This window comes from Cyprinus carpio, chromosome B23, assembly GCF_018340385.1.
Source record: "Cyprinus carpio isolate SPL01 chromosome B23, ASM1834038v1, whole genome shotgun sequence".
NCBI classification, from domain to species: domain Eukaryota; kingdom Metazoa; phylum Chordata; class Actinopteri; order Cypriniformes; family Cyprinidae; genus Cyprinus; species Cyprinus carpio.
In genome coordinates this window covers 21,437,880-21,461,302 of record NC_056619.1, presented here as the reverse complement: position 1 = coordinate 21,461,302, position 23,423 = coordinate 21,437,880, and the positions used below count along the sequence as shown (strand labels likewise).

The 23,423-nt window shown below is 36.3% G+C and overlaps 1 protein-coding gene across 1 annotated transcript in view; it reads left to right on the top strand.

The window, feature by feature from the left end:
* si:dkey-65j6.2 overlaps nucleotides 1–23,423 on the top strand; it is a 56,054-nt gene that overhangs the window by 27,777 nt on the left and 4,854 nt on the right. Inside the window, exons 3-18 of the mRNA XM_042750536.1 lie at nucleotides 11,937–13,165; nucleotides 13,387–13,433; nucleotides 13,558–13,725; nucleotides 14,420–14,543; nucleotides 14,613–14,703; nucleotides 14,778–14,864; nucleotides 14,985–15,101; nucleotides 15,737–15,835; nucleotides 15,993–16,144; nucleotides 16,239–16,377; nucleotides 17,166–17,288; nucleotides 17,455–17,646; nucleotides 19,136–19,436; nucleotides 20,861–21,341; nucleotides 22,365–22,614; nucleotides 22,710–22,793. Coding sequence (XP_042606470.1) covers nucleotides 11,937–13,165; nucleotides 13,387–13,433; nucleotides 13,558–13,725; nucleotides 14,420–14,543; nucleotides 14,613–14,703; nucleotides 14,778–14,864; nucleotides 14,985–15,101; nucleotides 15,737–15,835; nucleotides 15,993–16,144; nucleotides 16,239–16,377; nucleotides 17,166–17,288; nucleotides 17,455–17,646; nucleotides 19,136–19,436; nucleotides 20,861–21,341; nucleotides 22,365–22,614; nucleotides 22,710–22,793 — 3,684 coding nt within the window. The remainder of the gene's footprint in view (nucleotides 1–11,936; nucleotides 13,166–13,386; nucleotides 13,434–13,557; nucleotides 13,726–14,419; nucleotides 14,544–14,612; nucleotides 14,704–14,777; nucleotides 14,865–14,984; nucleotides 15,102–15,736; nucleotides 15,836–15,992; nucleotides 16,145–16,238; nucleotides 16,378–17,165; nucleotides 17,289–17,454; nucleotides 17,647–19,135; nucleotides 19,437–20,860; nucleotides 21,342–22,364; nucleotides 22,615–22,709; nucleotides 22,794–23,423) is intronic.

The following is a 23,423-nucleotide window of genomic DNA, read 5'->3' as shown; positions in this document are numbered from 1 at the left end:
CTCCATTCTGACGGCACCCATTCACTGCAGAGGATCCATTGGTGAGCAAGTGATGTGATGCTACATTTTTCCTAATCTCTTCCCCATGAAGAAACAAACTCATCTGTCTTTAATGCCTTGGATGGCCTGAGGTTGAGGTAAACTTTCAGCAAATTTCCATTTTGGGGTGAACTATTGCTTTAAACACAACAGTCTGGGATGTCCAGACCCTATAGTTTCGCCTTTCGTGATCTGTGGTGTTCAAAACTTCCTGCACAAGTTAAACACACACACACACACACACATCTCTCTCTATGGAGGGTCGGGTCGGTTTAATGACTGCTATCTTTAACTGCTATTTTCTATCTAATGGAGCCTAGGAACAGCAATTTCTCACTCAGCATGTAGAGAAATTATGGAGCTGAATGCCTCTATGCTCTCCCACTGGACATTTTGCATTTGTTCATGTGGTTTATAAAGCAGATTTTTGCTTTGTTAAAATGCCAATTTTTTTACTGATTGATTGATTATCGCTGTATCAGCATTTCCCACTAAGCAAACTGTTTGTTTTCACTGCATGAGTAAATGTGAAAGCCATGTGAACGCTGTGGTTCCGGTTCTCTCCGGGGAATGTGTTCTCCGTCTCTCAGGGGTTTCGTCTCTGTTCATGTTCTGTGACTGCGGTCAGCGTTTGTGAGGGTCGTGAAGGGCATCATTTGCGGTTTGCATTGTGAACCGTTTGGTCTGCTCACTGAGAGTTTAGAGGTTCTAAGTTCATGTGAGTAACAGATTTAAACAGGTTTGGACATTTTGCGTACATATTTAATTGATCAAAAATATGGTAAAAACATAATATTGTGAAATATTACAATTCCAAAAATAGCTCTTTTTTATTGTAATTCATTGCAAAATGTAATTTATTTCTGTGATGCAAAGCTGTATTTTCAGCATCATTACTCCAGTCTTCAGTGTCACATGATCCTTCAGAAATCATTCTAATATGCTGATTTTGGGGGTCAATTAAAACTTCTTGAGGTTTTATCACAGATATTGATGATAGATATCAGATGAGCATATTAGTTTCTAGGTTCTTTTACTAATAATACAGTGTTTTTTCTTCTACTAAATAACTAAAGAATCAAAAAGTTCTCTTCTGAACTTACACCTTTAAAATATCCTTTATGTTTGAATTTACATGTTTCAAATTTGAAAGTGGATTCAAAAGGGTAGCTGAAAAAGTACTGAAAATAACAGCTGATACAACCTAAGAGACACTTCATATTCATGGTACAGTCTGAATCCCTTATTTGAATTAATAACATTCAACATGAATCAAAATAGGTTATCTTGATTTATTGCAGTTTTCATTTGTGAAAAACGTTTAATTACTCATAATCTTTAATCAAATTTTTTGTGGAACAGGTTTTTGTACTGCGTGGTGATAAAAATATTTTTTATGCACTATCTAAGTGGGAACTATCTTTGGTGAAATACAAACTATAAAAATAAATGTGTCACAAACGCGCCATTTCCACAGACTTTACATAAAGCTCCGAAGATGCGAGAAAGAAAAAGAAATGTGGACAAGAAGTACTACATGTTTTTACGACATTTTTTTAAAAAAAGAGAAATTGATTCATGTATTAGAATCTGGTATATTCACAAGTCATAACGAATCACGGGTACTTTCTAAGAAGAAGGAAATTTTAATAACAGGCGAGTCTCTTTATCGTACAGTGGACAGCCCACTTTCACAGACACACACACACACACACACACACACACAGGAGTCCTTCAGTGTTTGGTTTGGACTTGGACAGAATGGATGGATTTATTTCACACAGATCAGCTTCACTACATAAATCACATTGCTTCAGAAGGGACTTCAGAGAAAGTGACATGGAGCTTTAACTGGAGAAGCGCTGTCTTCTGGTCAGAATGGTACGGTAACTCTTACTGTTCTGTTCTCAGACCTTCTGCCACCGTGGATAGTAATGGTATGAACCATGTAATTATAATGCAAATAGATTTAGAGTGGCTGTCGTGTTTGTAAAACAATTTTACACCATTTGTAGGGGGTTAGTATCACTTGATGACATCTTATGATGTTTTTTGGGGAAACATGACCAAAAGAAAAGAGCAGTGTGTCTGTAAAGGAGACAGTGAATCATAACTCATGATGACATGCCCTCTGAGGAAAGTCGCGCGTCCGGGTACTAATGCATCGATGCATGAATGTTTCGTTTGTTTGGCCCTGACTGTCGGGGGGGTGTGCTAAGTAACCATGCAACAGCATTTTGCTCCGACACGTGATAAAGGAACAAGTTCCTGCTTACTAAATTACTGTTTAGTTGATCTCTAAAATTTTTATTAAATCGACGAACAAGTCACGGAAATGTGTTTGCAAACGAGCTCCTTGACTCTGAATTCTGTGTGTCTTAGACACTTAGAACACTTTAAGATCCATAGAAAGAAATTAACTTTACTTCAAAGGAAAGTAGAAGGACAAAATTATGTGCAATGGTGAAGGATGATTTTTACAAAAAGGTAATTGAAAAAGTTTATTAAATAAATTGAAACTGTGGTATTCAAGAAAAAAATGCGTTAAAAAACATATTAATGTCCCTATAGTTATTTTTAATTAAATCATTTTTCAGTTATACAATATTAACCAAATTTGGTATTGATCGATACTATTTTCAAAAGGTAAAAATTTATATTGCTGTTTAAATCGTACTTGCAATGTGTGGTACACGGTTACACGAAAGTGTATTTGAAAACAAAACGATAAAATATAGTGCTTAATAAAATTGTATTAATGAAACAACCATCATAATTATGATTCAATCATTGTACATTTGGAAACTTTTTTCATTCCCTTTGACTTAGAACTAGACTTCGCCTCGTGCTCGAAATGTCCATTCTAAATGTATATTAGCTTTATCAGGTAACTCACTAAATAAAAAGAAATCATAAAAATGTCCCGTTATAAACGCGGTTGGTAAATTTTTTTGTTGTAAACTGGTTTGTTAAAATGTAAAGACTTGGCTCATTTTCCTTGTAAAAATATACTCCAATAATCTTTTTCTTTTGCATACGTGCAAAAATCATGTATGGGTATTGTATCCATAAGACTGTTAACACGTGCAAACCCCCTGAAACACAAGTCCATACAAAGTTGCAAACTCAATGCCAGGTTCTAATGGACTGGTCGTGCTCCCTCTGGGCAGCTTACAGTGTTTTCAAATAAGGTTTTAAAATTAATGTTAAACTTTGCTGTGGCTTTAAAAAAACTATTGTGACAGATTTGGGATAGAAACCACTAACCAGACGAAGTGGTGATTTTGCGGATAGGAGAGAAACTGGAACACGTAAAACAAACAAAACACTAAAACAACAACTAAAAACTAGGGTCACGTTCTGACATCTTCAACCCAACCCACCACACACACATCAACACACACACACACACACATCACACCCGTAACATTCAGTCGATGTGATGTTGATGGATGGGCCCACTCCGGGTCCAGAGGAGATTCGGAGGTCCCACGTGCGGTATATTTCACAGCAAGCCTCAAACGTGGTGTCTGTTTCTAGCTTGCACCATAAAATATGGATACAGCTCACAAATACACCGGATCGGCAGTGTCACAGAGACTCTTTCCCCATCTAACATCAACAACTTCACAAGATACAAACTTTTCAAGATCACTGATCAAAAACCAGTTATGTCAGTATTTAAGTGAAAAGCACACTACAGAAATATTTTTAATTTTTTTTGTCACACCAGAAAGTTATCGAAAAACTGTTTTCAAAACTGGGGGAATCTGGCTTTACCAAGAGGTAATGTCCAAAAAGCAGTCAAAACTAAACAAACACAGTTAACGAACTAATAGATATTCGCAAAACTTTTTTACCATTAACATATGCAAGTGGAAGGCATTGTCTTAATGAAAATGCAGTAATTTACATCCATTTCCTGAAAATAAATCTGAATACTGGATAAAGCCAGGTTCACAATTCTTGCTTAATTTTATTGACACATTAGAGTTGAATATTTTTATAGATGTGATTTTGAATATCTCTTTTTGTCACTTTAATACTGTCAATAGAAAGAAAAAATATATATTTTCAGCACATTTTAGGAACAAATGTTATATAAATCAGTACAAATGATATCTTAACAAAACCCACAGTAAAAACCTTCAGAATATAAAGATCGAATAAAACTTGCCTAAGTATGGTATATATCAATTGCTCTCTGCTGGGAAGTGGGAGAAAAAACCTTTAAAGATTAATGAAAAGCGTAATTGAAGTTTCTACAGACACAACAGATAGTCTATAAAGTGTAATCAAAATAAACATTTGAAGTGATGTTTTTCTTTCCACTTAAAAGAAGACTTTATGAACACCGAGTTGGAAAGTAAACACCCAAATCTTCTAAATTTGTACCACGTCCATATAAAATTGGTAAATTTGTCTGTATAGTGTATAGCCTGTAAAAATAGCGTGCCACTGACTAATCGTTCATAATAGAAGGAAATAGACCATTTTTATTTCATGTTGACATTAAATTAGTTTCCCTTGCACATATGCTTCTCTGCTCTTTTGGTATAGATCAAGTGTAGTACGGTTGTCTCTTATCAGTTTAACTATCTGATACACCCCCTTGTGGGGAAGTCATGGCCTAAGGGAGGTTAGAGAGTCTGACTTCAATCCAAAGGTTGTGAGTTCGAGTCTGGCGCCGGCAGGAATTGTAGGTGGGGGGGAGTGAATGTACAGCGCTCTCTACCTCTCCCTCAATACCACTGTACTGGAGGTGCCCCCCCCCCCCTTGAGCAGGCAACCGAATCCCCCAGACTGCTCCCGCGGCGCCTGCAGCATAAATTGCTGCCCAATGCTCCGGGGGTGTTGTTCACGAGTGTGTGCACTTTGGATGGTTTAAATGCAAAGGCAATGGAGGCACTAATTCTGAGTATGGGTCCCCAGTAACTTGGCTGTATGTCCACGTCGTGGACTTTTTTTTTCACTTTCATAAATTTTTCTTGTTGAACGAACAAGCAATGTTGCGTGAGGGCATGGGCCCTGGGGGCTTATAAATGAGCTAGTGTATCTGTGTTCACGTATGTGTGTGGTATCCATAACCCCCTGGACAGTAGGAAATGTCGATTAAACCCTGCGGTCCGTCACTGCCATCGTGTGCGGAGAGGGAAACAGCAGTGGCTAAATCCAGATCCAAAGACTAAAGGGCTGGATTTGGGCCTGAGGGTCAGAGAAACTGAAAACTCCCCCTGGACCATCTCACAATCTACCAGACCACACCTGTCTGTCTGTCTGTCTGTTACACTAACAACCTTCAACTGAGAAAGTATGAGCCTGTACATTTTTTCTTTTGTTAAATAAAAACTGGATGTATATTTCCGTAAGAACCAGGATCTAGCAGGAGATGCATTTGTGTTGAGACATTTAATGTTACATTACATTAGGACTTCTATTTTAAATAAATTATGTTCTTTTGAACGTTCTATTAATCAAAGAATCTTGAAAGATAAAATGTGACTCTGTCTGGAGCACAAAACTAGTCATAAGTAGCATGGGTATATTTGTAGCAATAGAAATAGATATATTATTTTTTGTAATGGTATCGAGATTTTTTATTTTTATAATTAGTATTTTTGATTTTAGGTTATGTTTATTTTAGATGTTTTGTAATTTTTTAATTGTATTACCATAAATATATCAAAATAGATTTTTGAAAAGTAATATGCATTGCTAAGAACTTCATTTCGACAGCTTTAAATGCAATTTTCTCAATATTTTGATTTTTTGCACCCTCTGATTCCAGATTTTCATCTAGTTGTAGAATAGTTGTATCTCGGCCAAATATTGTCATATCCTAATAAACCATACATCAATGGAAAGCTTATTTATTCATCTTTCAGTTGTATATAATATATTCAACTTCAAAAAATTGACCCTTAGGACTGGTTTTGTGGTCCAGGGTCACAAATGAATCACAGTTTCCACAAAAATATGAAGCAGCACAGCTGTTTTCAACTGATAATAACCAGAAATGTTTCTTGAGCAGCAAATCAGCATATTAGAATGATTTCTGAAGGATCATGTGACACTGACAACTGGAGAAATGATGCTGAAATAAATTTAGCATTGATCACATGAATAAACTACATTTATTATACTCACATAGAAAACAGTTATTCTAAATAGTAATAGTATTTCACAGTATTACTGTTTTTATTGTATTTTTGATCAAATAGATGCAGCCTTAGTGAGCAGAAGAGACTTTTTTCAAAAACATTAAAAATATTACCAACCCCAAACATTTAAACAGTAATGTAAATGTATTAAACATTTTTTTTTTAATAAATAGACTTATAATATACTATAAATAGTATAATATTTCTTATTTGCTGTGTATAATTTTCATGAACTGCAACTGTATGTGTGTTCTTACAGAATCCTGAGTCCCTGGACTCAATCGATCCAGAGCTGTCGTCTGCCCTCTACCCACCGTTTTGAGGTCACGGCCCTCTACTGTCCTCAGCCAGCTCTTCCAGGTCATCGAGGGTCGTTTACCACGGAGACGCCCTCCAGTGTCTGAGCGTCCGACTTGGCCTCATCCCTGCCAGGCACACTTCTGGAGAGCGTGCAGCAGGCGGCCTGTGTGATGGTGTGGGAAAAAACCATGACCTCAGAAATAATAACATGCAGTTAAAGGGATAGGGTGTCTTCAAGGGATAGTGAAATTAAATAATGAGGTCACACCCTCATGTCGTTCCAAACCCGTGAGACCTCCCATTCATCTTTGGAACACAGTATAAGATATTTTAGATTTAGTCCGAGAGCTTTCTGTCCCTCCATTGAGAATGTATGTACGGTATACTGTCCACGTCCAGAAAGGTAATAAAAACATCTTCAAAGTAGTCCATGTGACATCAGAGGGTCCGTTAGAATTTTTTGAATCATCGAAAATACATTTTGGTTCAAAAATATCAAAAACTACGACTTTATTCAGCATTGACTTCTCCTCCCGGGTCTGTTATGAGCGCGTTCACAACACTGCAGTTTAGTGATATCCGGTTCGCGAATGAATCACTCGGATCTTCTTGAACCAGTTCACCAACATCGAACTGAACATCGTTTGAAACGGTTCGCTTGCGTCAACAATAAGCATTAATTAATCCACAAATGACTTAAGCTGTTAACTTTTTTAACATGGTGACACTCCCTCTGAGTTCAAATAAATCAATATCCCGGAGTAATTCATTTACACAAACAGTACACTGCTGAACCGAGCCAGATACAACGAACGAACGACACATTGACTCGTTCTCGAGTCAAGATCCGTTTCTGTCGGACGTGTCCGGTTCGAGAACCGAGGTGCTGATGATGATACTGCGCATTCAGCGTGAAGACAGACTGACACACAGCGCGTCTGAACCGAACTGGTTCTTTTGGTGATTGATTCTGAACTGATTCTGTGCTAATGTTATGAGCGCGGGTAAACCGAAGGCTTGAATCAAGGGCAATCATCGCCAATGAATCATTATGTCGAGCGCAAAATAACTGGTGAACCGTTTTCGGCAATCGGTTTATTGAATCAAACTGTCCAAAAGAAACCGGTTCGCGAAAAAGAACAGAACTTCCTATCACTACCGGTGATCCGAAAACCGATGCAATCGGTTCTTGACTCGAGAAAGAGTCAATGTTTCGTTCGTTATCTGGCTCGGTCATCAGTTCAGTCAGTGTACTGTTTGAGTAAATGAATTACTCCCGGGATATTGATTTTATTTGAACTCAGAGGGAGTGTCAGCCATGTTTAAAAAAGTTAACAGCTTAAGTCTACATTTGTGGATTAATGCTTATTGTTGACGCGGAACCGTTTCAAACGATTCAGTTTCGATTTGGTGAACTGGTTCAAGAAGATCCGGTTACATCGAGTGATTCGTTCGCGAATCGGATGTGCTGTGAATGCGCTCATTACAGACCCGGGAGAGAAGTCGCAATGCTGAAATAAAGTCGTAGGTTTTGATATTTTTGGACCAAAATGTATTTTTCGATGCTTCAAAAAAAGTCTAACGGACCCTCCCTCTGATGTCCACATGGACTACTTTGAGATGTATGTTTTATTAACCTTTCTGGACGTGGACAGTATACCGTACATACATTTCTCAATGGAGAGGAACAGAAAGCTCTCGGACTAAATCTAAAATATCTTATACTGTGTTCCGAAGATGAACGGAGGTCTCACGGGTTTGGAACGAACATGAGGGTGAGTTCATTAATGACATAATTTTGATTTTTGGGTGAACTATCCCTTTAAACTAGCAATGAGCGACTAGTGAAGGAAAACGGGTGTTTGAAATCATGAAAAACAGTTACAGGGCCTTAAATACAGGTCCTTTTCAAAAAATTAGCATATTGTGAAAAAAAGTTCATTATTTTCCATAATGTAATGAATAAAAATTAAAGTTTTCATATATTTTAGATTCATTGCAAACCAACCTGAAAATTTTCAGGTCTTTTATTGTTTTAATAGCTGATGATATTTGGCATACAGCTCATGAAAACCCAAAATTCCTATCTCAAAAAATTACATATTTCATCCGACCAATAAAAGAAAAGTGTTTTTAATACAAAAAAAGTCAACCTTCAAATAATTATGCTTCAGTTATGCACTCAATACTTGGTCGGGAATCCTTTTGCAGAAAATGACTGATTCAATGCGGTGTGGCATGGGGGGCAATCAGCCTGTGGCACTGCTGAGGTGTTATGGAGGCCCAGGATGCTTCGATAGCGGCCTTAAGCTCATCCAGAGTTGTTGGGGTCTTGAGTCTCTAAACTTTCTCTTCACAATATCCCACATATTCTCTTTGGGGTTCAGAGTCAGGAGAGTTGGCAGGCCAATTGAGCACAGTAATACCATGGTCAGTAAACCATTTACCAGTGGTTTTGGCACTGTGAGCATGGTGCCAGGTCGTGCTAAAAAACAAAATCTTCATCTCCATAAAGCTTTTCAGCAGATGGAAGCATGAAGTGCTCCCAAAATCTCCTGATAGCTAGCTGCATTGACCCTGCCCTTGATAAAACACAGTGGACCAACACCAGCAGCTGACATGGCACCCCAGACCCTCACTGACTGTGGGGTACTTGACACTGGACCTTCAGGCATTTTGGGCATTTCCTTCTCCCCAGTCTTCCTCCAGGACTCTGGCACACGTTGATTTTCCGAATGAACATTGCCTTTCAATTTGCTTTCATCCGAAAAAAAAAAAAAAAAAAGTACTTTGGACCACTGAGCAACAGTCCAGTGCTGCTTCTCTGTAGCCCAGGTCAGGCGCTTACCTGCCCGCTGTTTCTGATTCAAAAGCACACGCCTGTGCACGGTGGCCTCTGGATGTTTTCTACTCCAGACTCAGTCCACTGCTTCCGCAGGTCCCCCAAGGTCTGGAATCGGTCCTTCTCCACAATCTTCCTCAGGGTCCGGTCACCTCTTCTCGTTGTGCAGCGTTTTTTGCCCACACTTTTCCTTCCCACAGACTTCCCCACTGAGTGCCTTGATACAGCACTCTGCGGAACAGCCTATTCGTTCAGAAATTTCTTTCTGTGTCTTACCCTCTCGCTTGAGGGTGTCAGTGATGGTCTTCTGGACAGCAGTCAGGTCGGCAGTCTTACCCATGATTGCGGTTTTGAGTAATGAACCAGGCTGGGAGTTTTTAAAAGCCTCAGGAATCTTTTGCAGGTGTTTAGAGTTATTTAGTTGATTCAGATGATTAGGTTAATAGCTCGTTTAGAGAACCTTTCATGATATGCTAATTTTTTGAGATAGGAATTTTGGGGTTTCATGAGCTGTATGCCAAAAATCATCAGTATTTAAAACAATAAAAGACCTGAAATATTTCAGTTGGTGTGCAAGATGAATCTAAAATATATGAAAGTTTAATTTTTATCCTTACATTATGGAAAATAATGAACTTTTTCACAATATGCTAATTTTTTGAGAAGGACCTGTATATGGGTGTTTCTTCAACTATGGGACCTTTTGACCTTCTGAAAATCCAGAAAATAATAAACTCTCTTAAATAATTTTACACTCATAATGGTTGTTTTTTTTGTACAAGTGTGAACTTAATTGATTAAAAGGGGATTGGGTGTTATTTTTTGAGATTTTTTATATTATAATATAATGTGTAAATCTTTTTTTGGGTGTTTTTTTATATATCATTTTATCTATTATAAATGAAACTGATTAATATTTTGACATTTTCAGCATAATTTACCAAAATGTCAGCTAATTTTTTGATGAAAAAGAGCTTTTTGGACATTTTACACAACATAAAATAGTAGAATTAATAATAATAATAACAATAATAATAATAATAATAATAATAATATAATTAAAACTCTGCTAGGGCTGATTTCATAGCTATCATTTTATGTATTGCAAATAAAATGAAATAATATTTTACATAAATAGTTTACACATTTTGCACAATTTACAAAAGAAAGGTGATGGAAAAGATCATTTTAGACATTTTAATGATAAAATAAAATGGCAAGCTATTGCCAGACATTTTCAGCTTGATTAGAAAAGTTAATTAATAGAATGTGCTGAAAATTGTTCATAAGTGATATTTACCTTTGACTTGTTTTCTTGACAGGTCACATATTTAATCTTAAGAAGAGCACACGCTGTTCTCTTCAAATTTTAGAATGAAGATCTGAAATTAGAATAAAAAAAGAAATTGTATAAAAGGCATTTTACAATATATATCAAAATACACTACAAATCAAAATACAGTAACAAAATACATGATGAAGGCGCAGTAAAAAGTTTCAGAGAGAATTTAAATTTGACCATCATTTAACAAAACTGGGGAGGGGGGTACTTTTTAGTAAAAATCAACCCAAGACATAAGTGCCTAAAGTTGAGGAAACACCCTTAAACTTTCCCTTATACATTCATATTTCTGTATCTTACTAAAAAAAGTCCATGCAAACAGTACGTCAACAACCCTTATTCTCTTATGATGCTTCCTGATTAATAATAACAAGCAACACTGTGAAACTGACATTATTGTCTGAAAACAGTCAGCAGCACATTGTCATTAGCAGCAGTGTCATACAGGGACAGTCTGAGCTCAGCTGATCTGAGAAGCGACTGCAGTATACTGTATGTCTTCAAACGGATCATCTTTGAGGAGTCATTGAGATAAGTGCTCCAGACCGCTGTCTGACATTCATAAAGATCCGCAGAATCTGAGGTCAATTAATGAGTGACGGAGGCAGCTGGCCGTGTGATGTTCATCTGCTCAGCGCAGTGATTATAGGACATCTTTGACATCAAGAGCATCCCTTAATAAAGCTCTTAATCAGCCTGATCTTCCACAGATACTCGTCTGAACCACTTCCATTGGATGTACTTCTTTATTTTCACTTTATAATCACTATCTATATTAGTAAAAGAAGAACTAATTTTTCTTTATTTTCACTTTATATTTTATTTATATATTAGTTAATTTAGTTCTAATTTAATTCTTGGCAGTCAGCATTTCACATTTGTATCTATCTATCTATCTATCTATCTATCTATCTATCTATCCATATGTCCTCCTATATGTCTACATCTATCTATCCATCCATCCATCTAAACTTCAAAAAAAGCTTTTTCAGGATGTTTTTGAAAAAGGCTTTCATAAAATCAGTTTGTTTTGTACCTTACAGTTATAAGAATTTCTTTTATTTATATATAATGAGTTCTTTTGAACAACTTCATTGGATTCAAATTCAAATTCAAGTTTAAATTCTGCATCTTTATTGCTACTGAATTTCAAATTTAACTTTAAATGTAACATTCCAATTGGAATCTAAAAGGGATTCTCAACTGAGTTCTAAATGTCCTCCACTTATGATTTTCTGTGTGTCCCGAACAGGCTCCGTACTCTCAGAGGGTGTTCAGATTTTCGGGGTGGCCTCTGTGTTTACACGATCGCATCGTGATCCAGCTCGCTCCCGTTAACCCTTTGCTGCTCAAACCAGGAGACTTCTACCTGCAGATTGTGCAGTTTGGAAACCAGGCAGCCCGTATTGTGGTCCAGAGCCTTTTGGAGGTGGAGGAGGAACGTGTGCTGGAGGAAACCCCAATACCCGAGACCTCGTACCCCAGCATCTTCACTGAAGCCTGGCTTCGGGAACTCAACGATGGGAAACATGGAACACCTCTGGCTCACTGCATCCTCCAAACCGAGCAGGGCGTAGTCAAGGTTCCCTGGGAAGAGGTGGCCAATCCTGAATTTGCAGACGATCAGAGGATGGCCTCCTCGTCTACGTCAAACCAACAAGAGTCTTTGAGTTCGTGCCATCCACATACACCTACCCCTTCTAATTTCTCAGTCGAGACGAGGATCTGTCCTGCACGGGATGGTATAGCAGTGTCCTTGCGTTTGGTAGACAATAGCAGCAGTCCCAGACACACTGAAATGGATCCAACTCAGTCTGGGATGCGACCGGTGGGATGGGTGTCTCCAAACACATGGGACAGCAGAAGTTTGGTAAGCAATTGCAAAGATCTAATTGACCTTACCAAAGAAACCCAAGGATACTCACAAACTTGGGCTCAGACTCATACTCCTCTGCTGAGGTCCAACAGTGCTACTCGGGAACGTACTGCTTGTGTTCGCACCGTGAGGTTCGCAGAGGAACCCTGTACGCCGTGCATGCAGAGGAAACATGGACAAGGGACCAAAGCACAAAAATGTCGGTTCATGGAACCACAAGAGAAACCTGTTAAACCCAAAGAAAGATCTGAGCATCCAAATGAGCTGCGAAGCTTTCACCGACCTGCTCAGGAAAACCCAGCTTGTTGCAGCTCCTCAGAAACAGGTCCATTAGGTAATTCCTCCAGTGAAGGACATAAGGATCAAACACAGAAGATTTCTCAGGACGAGATACACTGTTTTACTCCAGCTGTGGTTGGGACGTCCGAGAAGTGCCACATTGTTGTCCAGGGAGAGACAAATGAGGTGGACAGAAGCAGCTACTTTGAAATGATTCCCAGGCTGCATGTGGTTCCAGGGAAGAAGATGACTGCTTTTGGACTCGTGTCTCCAAAAATAAACAGAAGACGACTGGTTCCAGGGAAGAAGATCTTTTGGATCAATGGGTACTTCTCTATCTATCTATCTATCTATCTATCTATCTATCTATCTATCTATCTATCTATCTATCTTTACAACAATCCATCGTCTATTGTTCCATCTATCCATCCTATATCTGCATTTCCATACATCAATCTTTACATCCATTCATCCATCCTATATTTTTTATCCATTTTTTCATTGGTTAATTAATTCATTTATTCTTCTTTTTTTTTTATTTTTATAGAGACTTTTTTAGAGAGTATAAAAGGAAAAAAGGAGGAAAAGATCAATGTTTGATCAAATGTGTTCAATATGTTTTATTTAAAGACAAGTCCTTATGATCCAATTAATCTTATTAGAAGCAAAGCAACATCTTTGATCATGTTTTAATGCATGTTGACTTATTCCTTTAAAGATCTCTCTCAGGACTCAAAAACTCTGTCCCCTCCTCTTACTGGACCACGGATAAATCTTTCAGACGCATCAGCGCAAGCTGAAACAGAGAGACCACCATCCAGATCATCCACACCTCCTGCACTTACAGCTGATGGCCTCCTTCACTCAGGAATGATGTGCCTTACAGGTAACCCCCCCACCAAATATCTCATTTTAATCCAAATTAAAATCACATGCATTTCCGTGCCTTGCAACTGTAGACATCTGGTGTTCTGTCATTTGGTTGTCAGCTAAGTAAAATGATCTAGCTATATATAATGTCTATTTTTCAATATTTTTTAAATAATAAATCTAAAATTTAATTTTACATTTAAATATATTTAAATGTACATTTAACTGTAAATTATATAATTAAAATATATAATATTCAAAATATAGTTTTTAAATTATTTAAAATTAAACTAATGAAAAAATAATAAAAATAAATGTATAATTTTTATTTTTAAATTATTCATTTCAATTTAATAAATACATTTGAATGTATATTCTTGACATTATACATTTTAAATTTAAAAGTGTAATATTTAAATAATAAATATAATAATTTTATATTTTGTGTTTGTGAATAAAAAAAATCACTATATAATATTCTGTTGAGCAATGAAAACTATAGACTAAGAACCCTATGAATAGCATCCCTTTCTTATCCGATACCGTGTTTTTGGTTTTGTGTTTTTTTTTGTTTTTTATTGTCTGTGTTGTGTTTAAGTGTCTGTGTACTGTATGATGGTAGGATGATGTAATGAAAGCATTAGCCACTTCCAGGACAGCTCTGTGTTTGTCATGTCTAATGTCCATCTGTCCTCATCTGCCTCCTGCAGGGGGTCAGGACCGTTCAGGCCGAGCAGTGGTGGAGATTTATGGAGATCATCAGGTCTGGGCTTCTGCGCCCATTTCAAGCCAGGAGATCTGCAAACTACTGCTGTACTTTCACACCATCACCAGGTACAACATCTGCCCTACAAATACACAATAGATGTCCACTGCTGAAAGACTGATGTATGTTATTTTTAGGAAAGAAAAAGATCTAGGGATGACGGTGGTGTTTGATGCACGGAAGAAGCCGCCACATCCAGAGATCGGCAAAGCTCTCCTTATGCTCCAGGTGTGTGTGTGTTTGGGTTAAAACTGCAGCTTGAAAACCTCTTTCGGCACTAAATCTTGAGCGTTTGTCCACAGGAACTCGATCCTCATGCTGTGCATTGGGTTCTGCTGCTGCTGAATAAGGACAACAGCCACAGTCATGAGAAAAGGCCCGGCGTTACGGTCAGGAGAGCTGTTTTTTTTCTATTATTGCACACATACACCTGGCTTCAGTGCTTTTCTTTATAATATTGTTGTGCATGCAAATCTCTAACAGACTTTGATCTTCTCAACCCTCTGCAGATGGAAACTGTGACATCACTTAAGGCTCTTTATAAAATAGTGGATGTCAGTCAGCTGACTGCAGCTCTACACGGATCCTTCCAGTACAATCACTGCGTCTGGCTACAGATCCATCAGGTATATTATTGGGCAAGCAATCTGATCCCTACCAGCATTATTGATAAAATAATAATAATAATAATAATAATAATAATAATAATAATAATAATATATTATATATATATATATATATATAGTATATATAGATATATATATATATATATTATATATATATATATATATATAAATTTTATAATATTATATTTAATATTTATATTAATTTAAATAATATTTTATATAAATTAAATTTTTATATTTGAAAATAATTTTGTAATATTTTATAATAATTGTATTATATTTTACATTTTATTATACAATTATTATTATATTTAATATTATTAATATAGTATTAATATGAATATATTTAATTTTATATTATAAATATAACTTTATATTATCAATGATATTATTATATTATTTTATATTCTCAGTTATATTATTACAGTATATTCAATAATAAAAGATTATAATTGACCATATATTACTATATATTTTTAAAATATATACTATAATATTTAATAATGCAATGTTGATGTTTAATATTATTTATTAATATATTTTTATATCTTGATTTATTATTATATTTATTTATTTAAGAACATTTTATTAAATTACAATGAAACATTTTACAGTTATACATTTTTATGTTACAGAAACTGTATCCATTTGTGTCAGATCTTCAGGAGGCGTCCGCTCTGCTATCAGGAGCCGTAAAGAAACTGGAAGGCGTTCATAAGATCGACACAGTGCAGGTAATGAAACATTTTTCTCTGCTCTTGTTCTGTCTTAAACCAGCCTCCCACCTCCAATCAAAATTCTTTATAAATAAATACATGCTGTTCTTATGTAAAGATGATGCACATACCTCTGTGAATATGTAAATGGCAGAAATGATTGTGTGTGAATCAGGATGTGCAGCAGTGCATTGAGGAGCAGGGAGCTCTAATGAAGGATGTGCTGGAAGATGCACGATTGGTCAGATTGCAAAGGGGAGGCGGAGCCATGCTGGCGAGGCTGAGGAGGGAAACTGAAGTGAGGTCACCAGACTGTGAACAGAGCCGGTAAACACACGTGTCAGCTTCAAACACTTTCTGCTGATCTTACAGATAATACTGAAGGTACCTGATGCAGTAAATCATCTTTGTTTTCCCGCAGTGAGGTGATCGACACAGTCACACACCTGTACAACGCCATGGAGGAGCAGGTGCACATCCTGGCCAGGAAGTCCAATATGTCCCTGCAGCACCTGGACTTCCTGTTACAGCTCAGAGAGATGGAGTCCCGGTTTGCAAAGGTAGAGAGCTGTAAACAAAAGACAAATGAAAAAGTTTAAAATCATTTGAGTTCAAATAGGTTTTACTTGTACTTTAAAGACAAAATTTAGTTGAGATGGGTTTTAGTTTTGCTATGTTTTACTTGTACTTTAAAGACAAAAGTGTCTTATGCTTGAATTATGTGTGAATTTATTTGAAATTTTATAATAGTTGTTTTATGTGTTATTTTATTATTTATTATAATTATTCCTGTGATGCGCAGCTGAATTTTCAGCATCATTACTCCAGTCTTCAGTGTCACATGATCCTTCAGAAAACATTCTAATATAATGATTTGCTGCTCAAGAAATATTTTTGCTTCATATTTTTGTGAAAACCATGATACATGTTTTTTTAGGATTCTTTGAAAAATAGAAACTTGAAAAGAACAGCATTTATTTATTAAAGAAAACTTTTGTAGCATACATGTATTTTTTTGTAGTTTTCATTTATTTTATTATTTTTGATTGTATTACAGTATATATTTATTATTATATAAATATTTATACATTATTATTATTTTTATATTTGCATTAATATAAATTATTTAGAAATTATTTTCTATTATATTTAATGGTATAATATCATAATTTTATTTAATTTATATTTATTTTTGAGTAATATTTATTATATTATTTTAGTGTTATATTGTTTTTTATTATTAAAGTAATAATTTTTTTGCTGAATAAAAGCATGGAAATCTGACCCCAGACTGTTGAACCCTAGTGTACATTGGTCTTTTGAGTTCAGAAAGCGTATCTCTCTGTAGATTAAGGACTGGTTTGACACAGAAGGAGAAACGCGGCTCCTGCAGGCTGAAACTGTGGAAGACTGCAGTGAACGAATCCAGCAAACGCTGCAGAGTTTCAAAGCTTTTCTCTCCGAAGCAAATGTAAGTGAAAGGGAAGAAAATTTATGGTGAGCCGCTTCATCAGTGACTTCAAATATGTAAAGATTAAACCTCAACTTTGGCATCAAAATCATTAAGTGGCAAAAAACTGTAGTGTTTAACCTTGTGGCAAATGTTTTCTTGTAACATGTTTCTGGTTCAATATCAGGAGCGAAAGCATCAGGCGATGATGCTGGTGTCAGATGCAGAGAGCGTTCAAGGGCCGAACTATCCCGAGACGGAGGTGTTTCACAGGATGGTGTCTGTGTTTAAATCCAGTCTGGCTGACTTTGTGTCGCGGGCCGAGCGCTGCTGTGAAGAGCTGGGCATGATGGTGTACATCTGCCACTTCTGCGAGAGGGTATGGCTTATACTTTAAAGGGGTCATGAACTGGCTTGTTTTTTTTTGTACTGTTCTCTAAGGGTCCACTTATAATATTATTATTTTTACATCAAAAAACATCATAATTTAGAAGTAATGCACTATTTTCTGTCCAGTTTTTAACACCTCATCAGAACGCTCTGTTTGAGTAGCTATGGAGGATTGTAGGCTCCGAAGTAAACGCCTGCTGCTGTGATTGGCTAATAGTTGTGTATGTTTGAGTATACATAAACACGCAGCGATGTAGAATTGGTGGGCGGGGCTAAACAGGCAGTGATGTAGAATCTGTGGGCGGGGCTAAACAGGCAGTGATGTAGATTTGGTGGGCGTGGCTAAATAGGCAGTACTATAGAATCTGTGGGTGGGGCTAAACAGGCAGTGATGTAGAATCGGTGGGCGTGGCTAAACAGGCAGTATTATAGAATCTGTGGGTGGGGCTAAACAGGCAGTGATGTAAAATTGGTGGGTGGGGTTAAACAGGCACTACTGTAGAATCTGTGGGCGGGGCTAAACAGACAGTGATGTAGAAGCAGGAGTTGATCTATTTCTGTGGAGGCGGTGCTTATCCACACTATTACATCATAGAGTAGAACATTCCACAAACTATGGTTTCGGCAGACTGCCTTCAATATAAGCTGTTTTAGAGTAACAACAAAGTTTTGAGTTCTGAAACTTACAGGATGTTTTATTGTACAATGACCTCTTATATGTCAAAAGATCAAGAGAATTTTGTTTTCTCATGACCCCTTTAAACACACCAATTCACAACATTCTTATAACTTGTGATCAATGAGTGATTATTGGCACCCTCCAACTACAGAAATACAGCTGTTCTGTCTTGACATCAGTTTGATATGATTCTCTTTCAGAATTTGAGATTACAAACTGAACAACTCTATAGTCTCCTTATTTAGTGAAACACTGATAATAGAAATCATGAAATCATGCTGCCACCTAGTGGAGTGTTATATGTTATAACTAGTCAACAAGCATTCAGTAATTACATTTGGTTATTTCACCAGTTCAAGAAATTATCTTATTTTGTATCCATTTTTTAGGACCCTTTCTTAACTAGAAAGATCATGGCTCCTGAGATTTTTGAGCCAAATGGATTTTGAATTCAACTTCCAAAAGACAAGAAATAAATATTTTTAGATTTTGTTGAAATTAGTTCCATGATTACCTTAAGAAAATTAATCTCAAGGTGTAGTAACCATGTTTTTGGTGTACTGATTACCAGTTTCACTACAAATAACCTGGTTAAACTATGGTTAGTGTAGCAAAACCGTGGTTCATTTGTGGTCACCATGGTTCTGACAGGCTACAGTAGCCATGTGTTTTTTTGTTTGTTTGTTTGTTTGTTTGTTTGTTTTTTGTAAAATGGATAATTTTCATAAGGGATGTGTTGACATTCTTGGGCAACACATTTGTGTCAACATAATCCTAACGAAATCATTATTGTTTTCAGGCATCAGCTGTGGCCAGTGATTGCAGACGATTTTTGGAACAGGAGCAACACTGCAGTTCTCCAGATGAGGAGCGCTGGACACATCTTCACGCTTACCTGCAGAGGTTAGACGAGTTTTCTCCAGAGCACTTCCAGGACGTGAGAGCGCAGGCCAGTTCCAGCTCCAGAGCTCTGCAGGTGTGGGAAGCCGCCTGGATCCACTGCCAGGACGTCCGGCGACAGCTGGAGGAGAGACTGGTGCTTCTGGAAGGAGCTCAAACCACCGCTGGACATCACTCTGATTGGCCCGAGGGCGCTCCAGGTGAGGATTCACCAGAGAACATACAAGATAGGGCTGTGTGGTATGACATGGAAGCTTGAATAATAAAAAATAAAAAAAAACTACAAATGTAATTAAAACGTTAATTGCAACATTTTATTTTTTTATATAATTCATACTTTTTTAACTTGTAATTGCGATTTTTTTTTCTTTAAATTGTGAGTTTACATCATGCAAACCTGAATTTTTCCTAACTGCAAGTTATAAACTCATAATTATGACTTCCTCTCCAAATTGTGTTTACATCATGCATTAGATCAGACATTTTCCTCTAAATTCTGAGTTTACATTATGTCATTCTGACCTTTTTTCTTAGCAATAATTTATAAACTTGCAATTGCAATTTTTTCTATAAATTATAGGTTTACATCATACAATTCAGACTTTTCCCCTCAGAACTGAAAATTATAAACTTGCAATTGCGACTTTTTAATAAGTTTACATTATGAAATTTTGACTCTATAAAATGTAATTCTGAAATGTAAACAAAAAAATTAAAGTTAAAAAAAAATCAGAATTGTGATTTTTTTCTCAGAACTGAGTTCACATTTTGCAGGGTTTTTTTGTTTGTTTTTTTGTTTTGTGACATAATTGTGACTTTTTATGCCTCAATTAAGACTACTTTCTCGCAATTGCAAGTTTATATCTCAAAATTTGGAATTTAAAAAAAAATCTAATGGCAATAGGGTAAATAAACTCTCTTCCTTCTGACGGATTTTTTTTTTCTTTAGAAAACATGACTTAATATCTTCAGTCATTTAGTTTCTCAAGCAAATGTAGCTTGATTTAAGTAAGTTTAGATATTTGTACTGGAAAACAAGGGGGATAAAACTAGAAAAAAAGGATAGATCTGGATATTTACTTGAGAAGTGAAATGACTAAAGACATAAAGTCTTGTTTTCTGTAAAAATTATCAAAATGATCAAATGATCAAATAAAGCAATAAGCCTCAAGAAGCCGTGGTTTACAGTGAATTTATAACAGCTGGGGTATTGTTAAACACGATGCGAAGCAGAGCTTTTATAAAATGGTTATTCCATATAGGTAGTAAGGTTTCACAAAATAAAACAGAGCAAATAAAGTGTAATGATATTAATTAAAACATAATTTTTCAGCCAAACAATGTAGTTCCTCAGATACAGTTGTGGCTCGTACAAAGTGGTTGCTGAGCAGCACACAAATGTAAGCAAAGGTGTATGTTTGTAGAGTAATTCACAACAGCTTTGAACTTGGCTAAACCAATCAGAATCAAGGACCGGAACTATATGATTTATAAATTTTGTTTGTATGTTCTGTATCATGAGTCAAGAATGTTGAGATATTTGTAATGGAAAACAAGAACAAAATTTACTAAAAGTAATTTTTTGCAGTGCATTGCAAAATAACATTTTGGTCATATCACCCAGTACAAGAGGAGCATGGGATTGTGCCCGAGCTGTCGGAGAGCAGGGCGAGTCGGGCGAGGGACAGCATTCACGGCACCGTCACCTGCTTCAACTTCAGATCCAGCCACAAAACCCGGAAAGAGGCCAAAACCGCTCAGACTGGGAAGGAAATTTCTGCAGACTGCGACCAGAGAGCCAAAAGTGTTGGCAGAAAAGCATCCCAAGAGCAGAAACCCATCACAGGCTCGAGTGCGGTGGGCTGTCAGTGGTTTCCTTGGCACAACGCAGCCAGCAGAACCAACAGCAAGGGACCCGAGCTCCACATCACAGAGCCAGTCTTCTGCCAGAACCAGCCGTACATAAACTCCCGCCACGGCAGCTTCTGCTCTCAGACGGCCTGTGAAGAGCCGGAGGGCGCTAGAGACGTCTCTGTGTTCACAGACAGCTGGAGAACTGATGGAGAAAACACTGCATCCACCCCAGAAAGCCCAAACAGAACCATGTGAGTTACTTGTGTTCTTGTGCCCACTGTAGAGACTTAAAGACAACTGGAAATTAAAACAGCTACTGTTTACTTCACTTTACTGTAAAGGGTTTCTGGTCTTATTATGAACGATTCAACAGTGGCCATTATTCTAAAAGACAAAAACATTTTACTTTTATAGTCTTTAATCATAATGTAACACTTGTTTGTTAACGATGTTAACTTTTCATGTTGTCTTTAAATATACAGATAAGTCACTGTGAGTTGAAACTACTTACCTTGATGCACTTTGCTTTCTAGCTATTAGTACCACTCAAAAGTTTTTTGTAGTTAGTATTTTTTTTTTATTTTTTTTATAAACAGAGTGTGTGTTTTTTTTTGAATTATTTTAAGTGCTTTCTATGTCAATATATTGTAAAATGTAATTTATTTCTGTGATGCACAGCTGTATTTTCAGCATCATTACTCCAGTCTTCAGTGTCACATGATCTTCAGAAATCATTCTAATATACTGATTCGCTGCTCAGGAAACATTTCTGATTATTAATAATGTTGTAAAACAGTTGTGCTGCTTCATATATTTGTGGAAACTGTGATACATTTTATTTTTCATGATTCTGTGATGAATAGAATTTTCAAAGGAACAGCATGAAATAGAAATCTTTAAAAAATTACATTTAAAATGTACTTTATTGTAATTTAATGCATCCTTTCTGAATAAAACTTCATTTCTTTAAAAAAAAAAATATATTACATACTCCAAACGTTTGAACGTTAGTGTATAACGGGGGAAAAAACAAGTCTCAATATGTTTCATGCTATTTCTTTCTCTGTCCAAAAGCTTACACTGATGTCAGAAAGGTAAAGGTACAGTAAAGAGTAAATAAAGGATTTTAAAAGTGGCAGCTCAATAATTTCTATAGTAATATTTCAATGGTGCCACGTATAAAAAATGCTACTTTTCTGAAGGCAGTCACAGCTGATATTTCATTATAGATTATTATTATTTTAAAATACATTCTTATCTTTATTTCCCTGCAGGAAGCTTCATCGCATCATGGAGGAGCTCCTGCTGACGGAGGTGGAGTACGTCCGCTCTCTCGGCTACATCTTGACTCACTACTTCCCCCTGCTGTCCCGGCCGGACGTCCCGCAGGATCTGCGCGGTCAGCGCGGACGCATCTTCGGTAACCTGGAGAAACTGTACGACTTCCACTGCCAGCACTTCCAGCAGGAACTGGAGGCCTGTCAGGCAGAACCGCTCCGAGTCGGGCGCTGTTTCCTCAATCACGTGAGACAGCACTGTGTTTCGATCGGAATCATGCTTTCCGCTTTCATTTTCATCAGAATATCATTTTAACCTTGTACAAATATCTATTAACACAGAGAGAGAGTTTCGGGCTTTACGCCCTTTACAGCAAGAACAAACCCCAGTCTGACGCTCTAATCCAACATCACAGATACTTCAAGGTGAGGAAACTACAGTTTGTTATACAAAAACATGCATTTTACATTACATTTATGCATTTAGCAGACACTTTTATCCACAATGCATTTATGCTAACACTTTTACCTAACATGTGTTCCCCTGGGAATCAAACCCACAACCTTTTGCACTGCTAACGCAATGCTCTACCACTGAGCCACATCACAGTCAGGGATGGCATCCATAGTGCCAAATAAAATAAAATTAATAATAAAACTATAAAATAAAATTAATAAAATAAAATTCTATTATAGTGTATTTTATTTTTATATATTTTATATTTTTATAGTATTATATATTATTTAAATGTTAATATATTTAAAATATATATTTCTATAATACATATATAAATAATATGTATTATATAATTTATATATTTAAAATATGTTTATTAAAAATATATTTAAATAAAATAATACATGGAAAATAGAAATATATAAACTAATGTGTAATATTTAAACATTTATATATATGTGAATATACATATATATTTTGTATATATTATTAATATAAACAAATAAATACAATATATGTATTTAATATTTTATATATAAAAATCCTACAATTATTTCTGCATCTGTTGCTGTTTTTTCTGAGTTTAATTGAAGTGAATG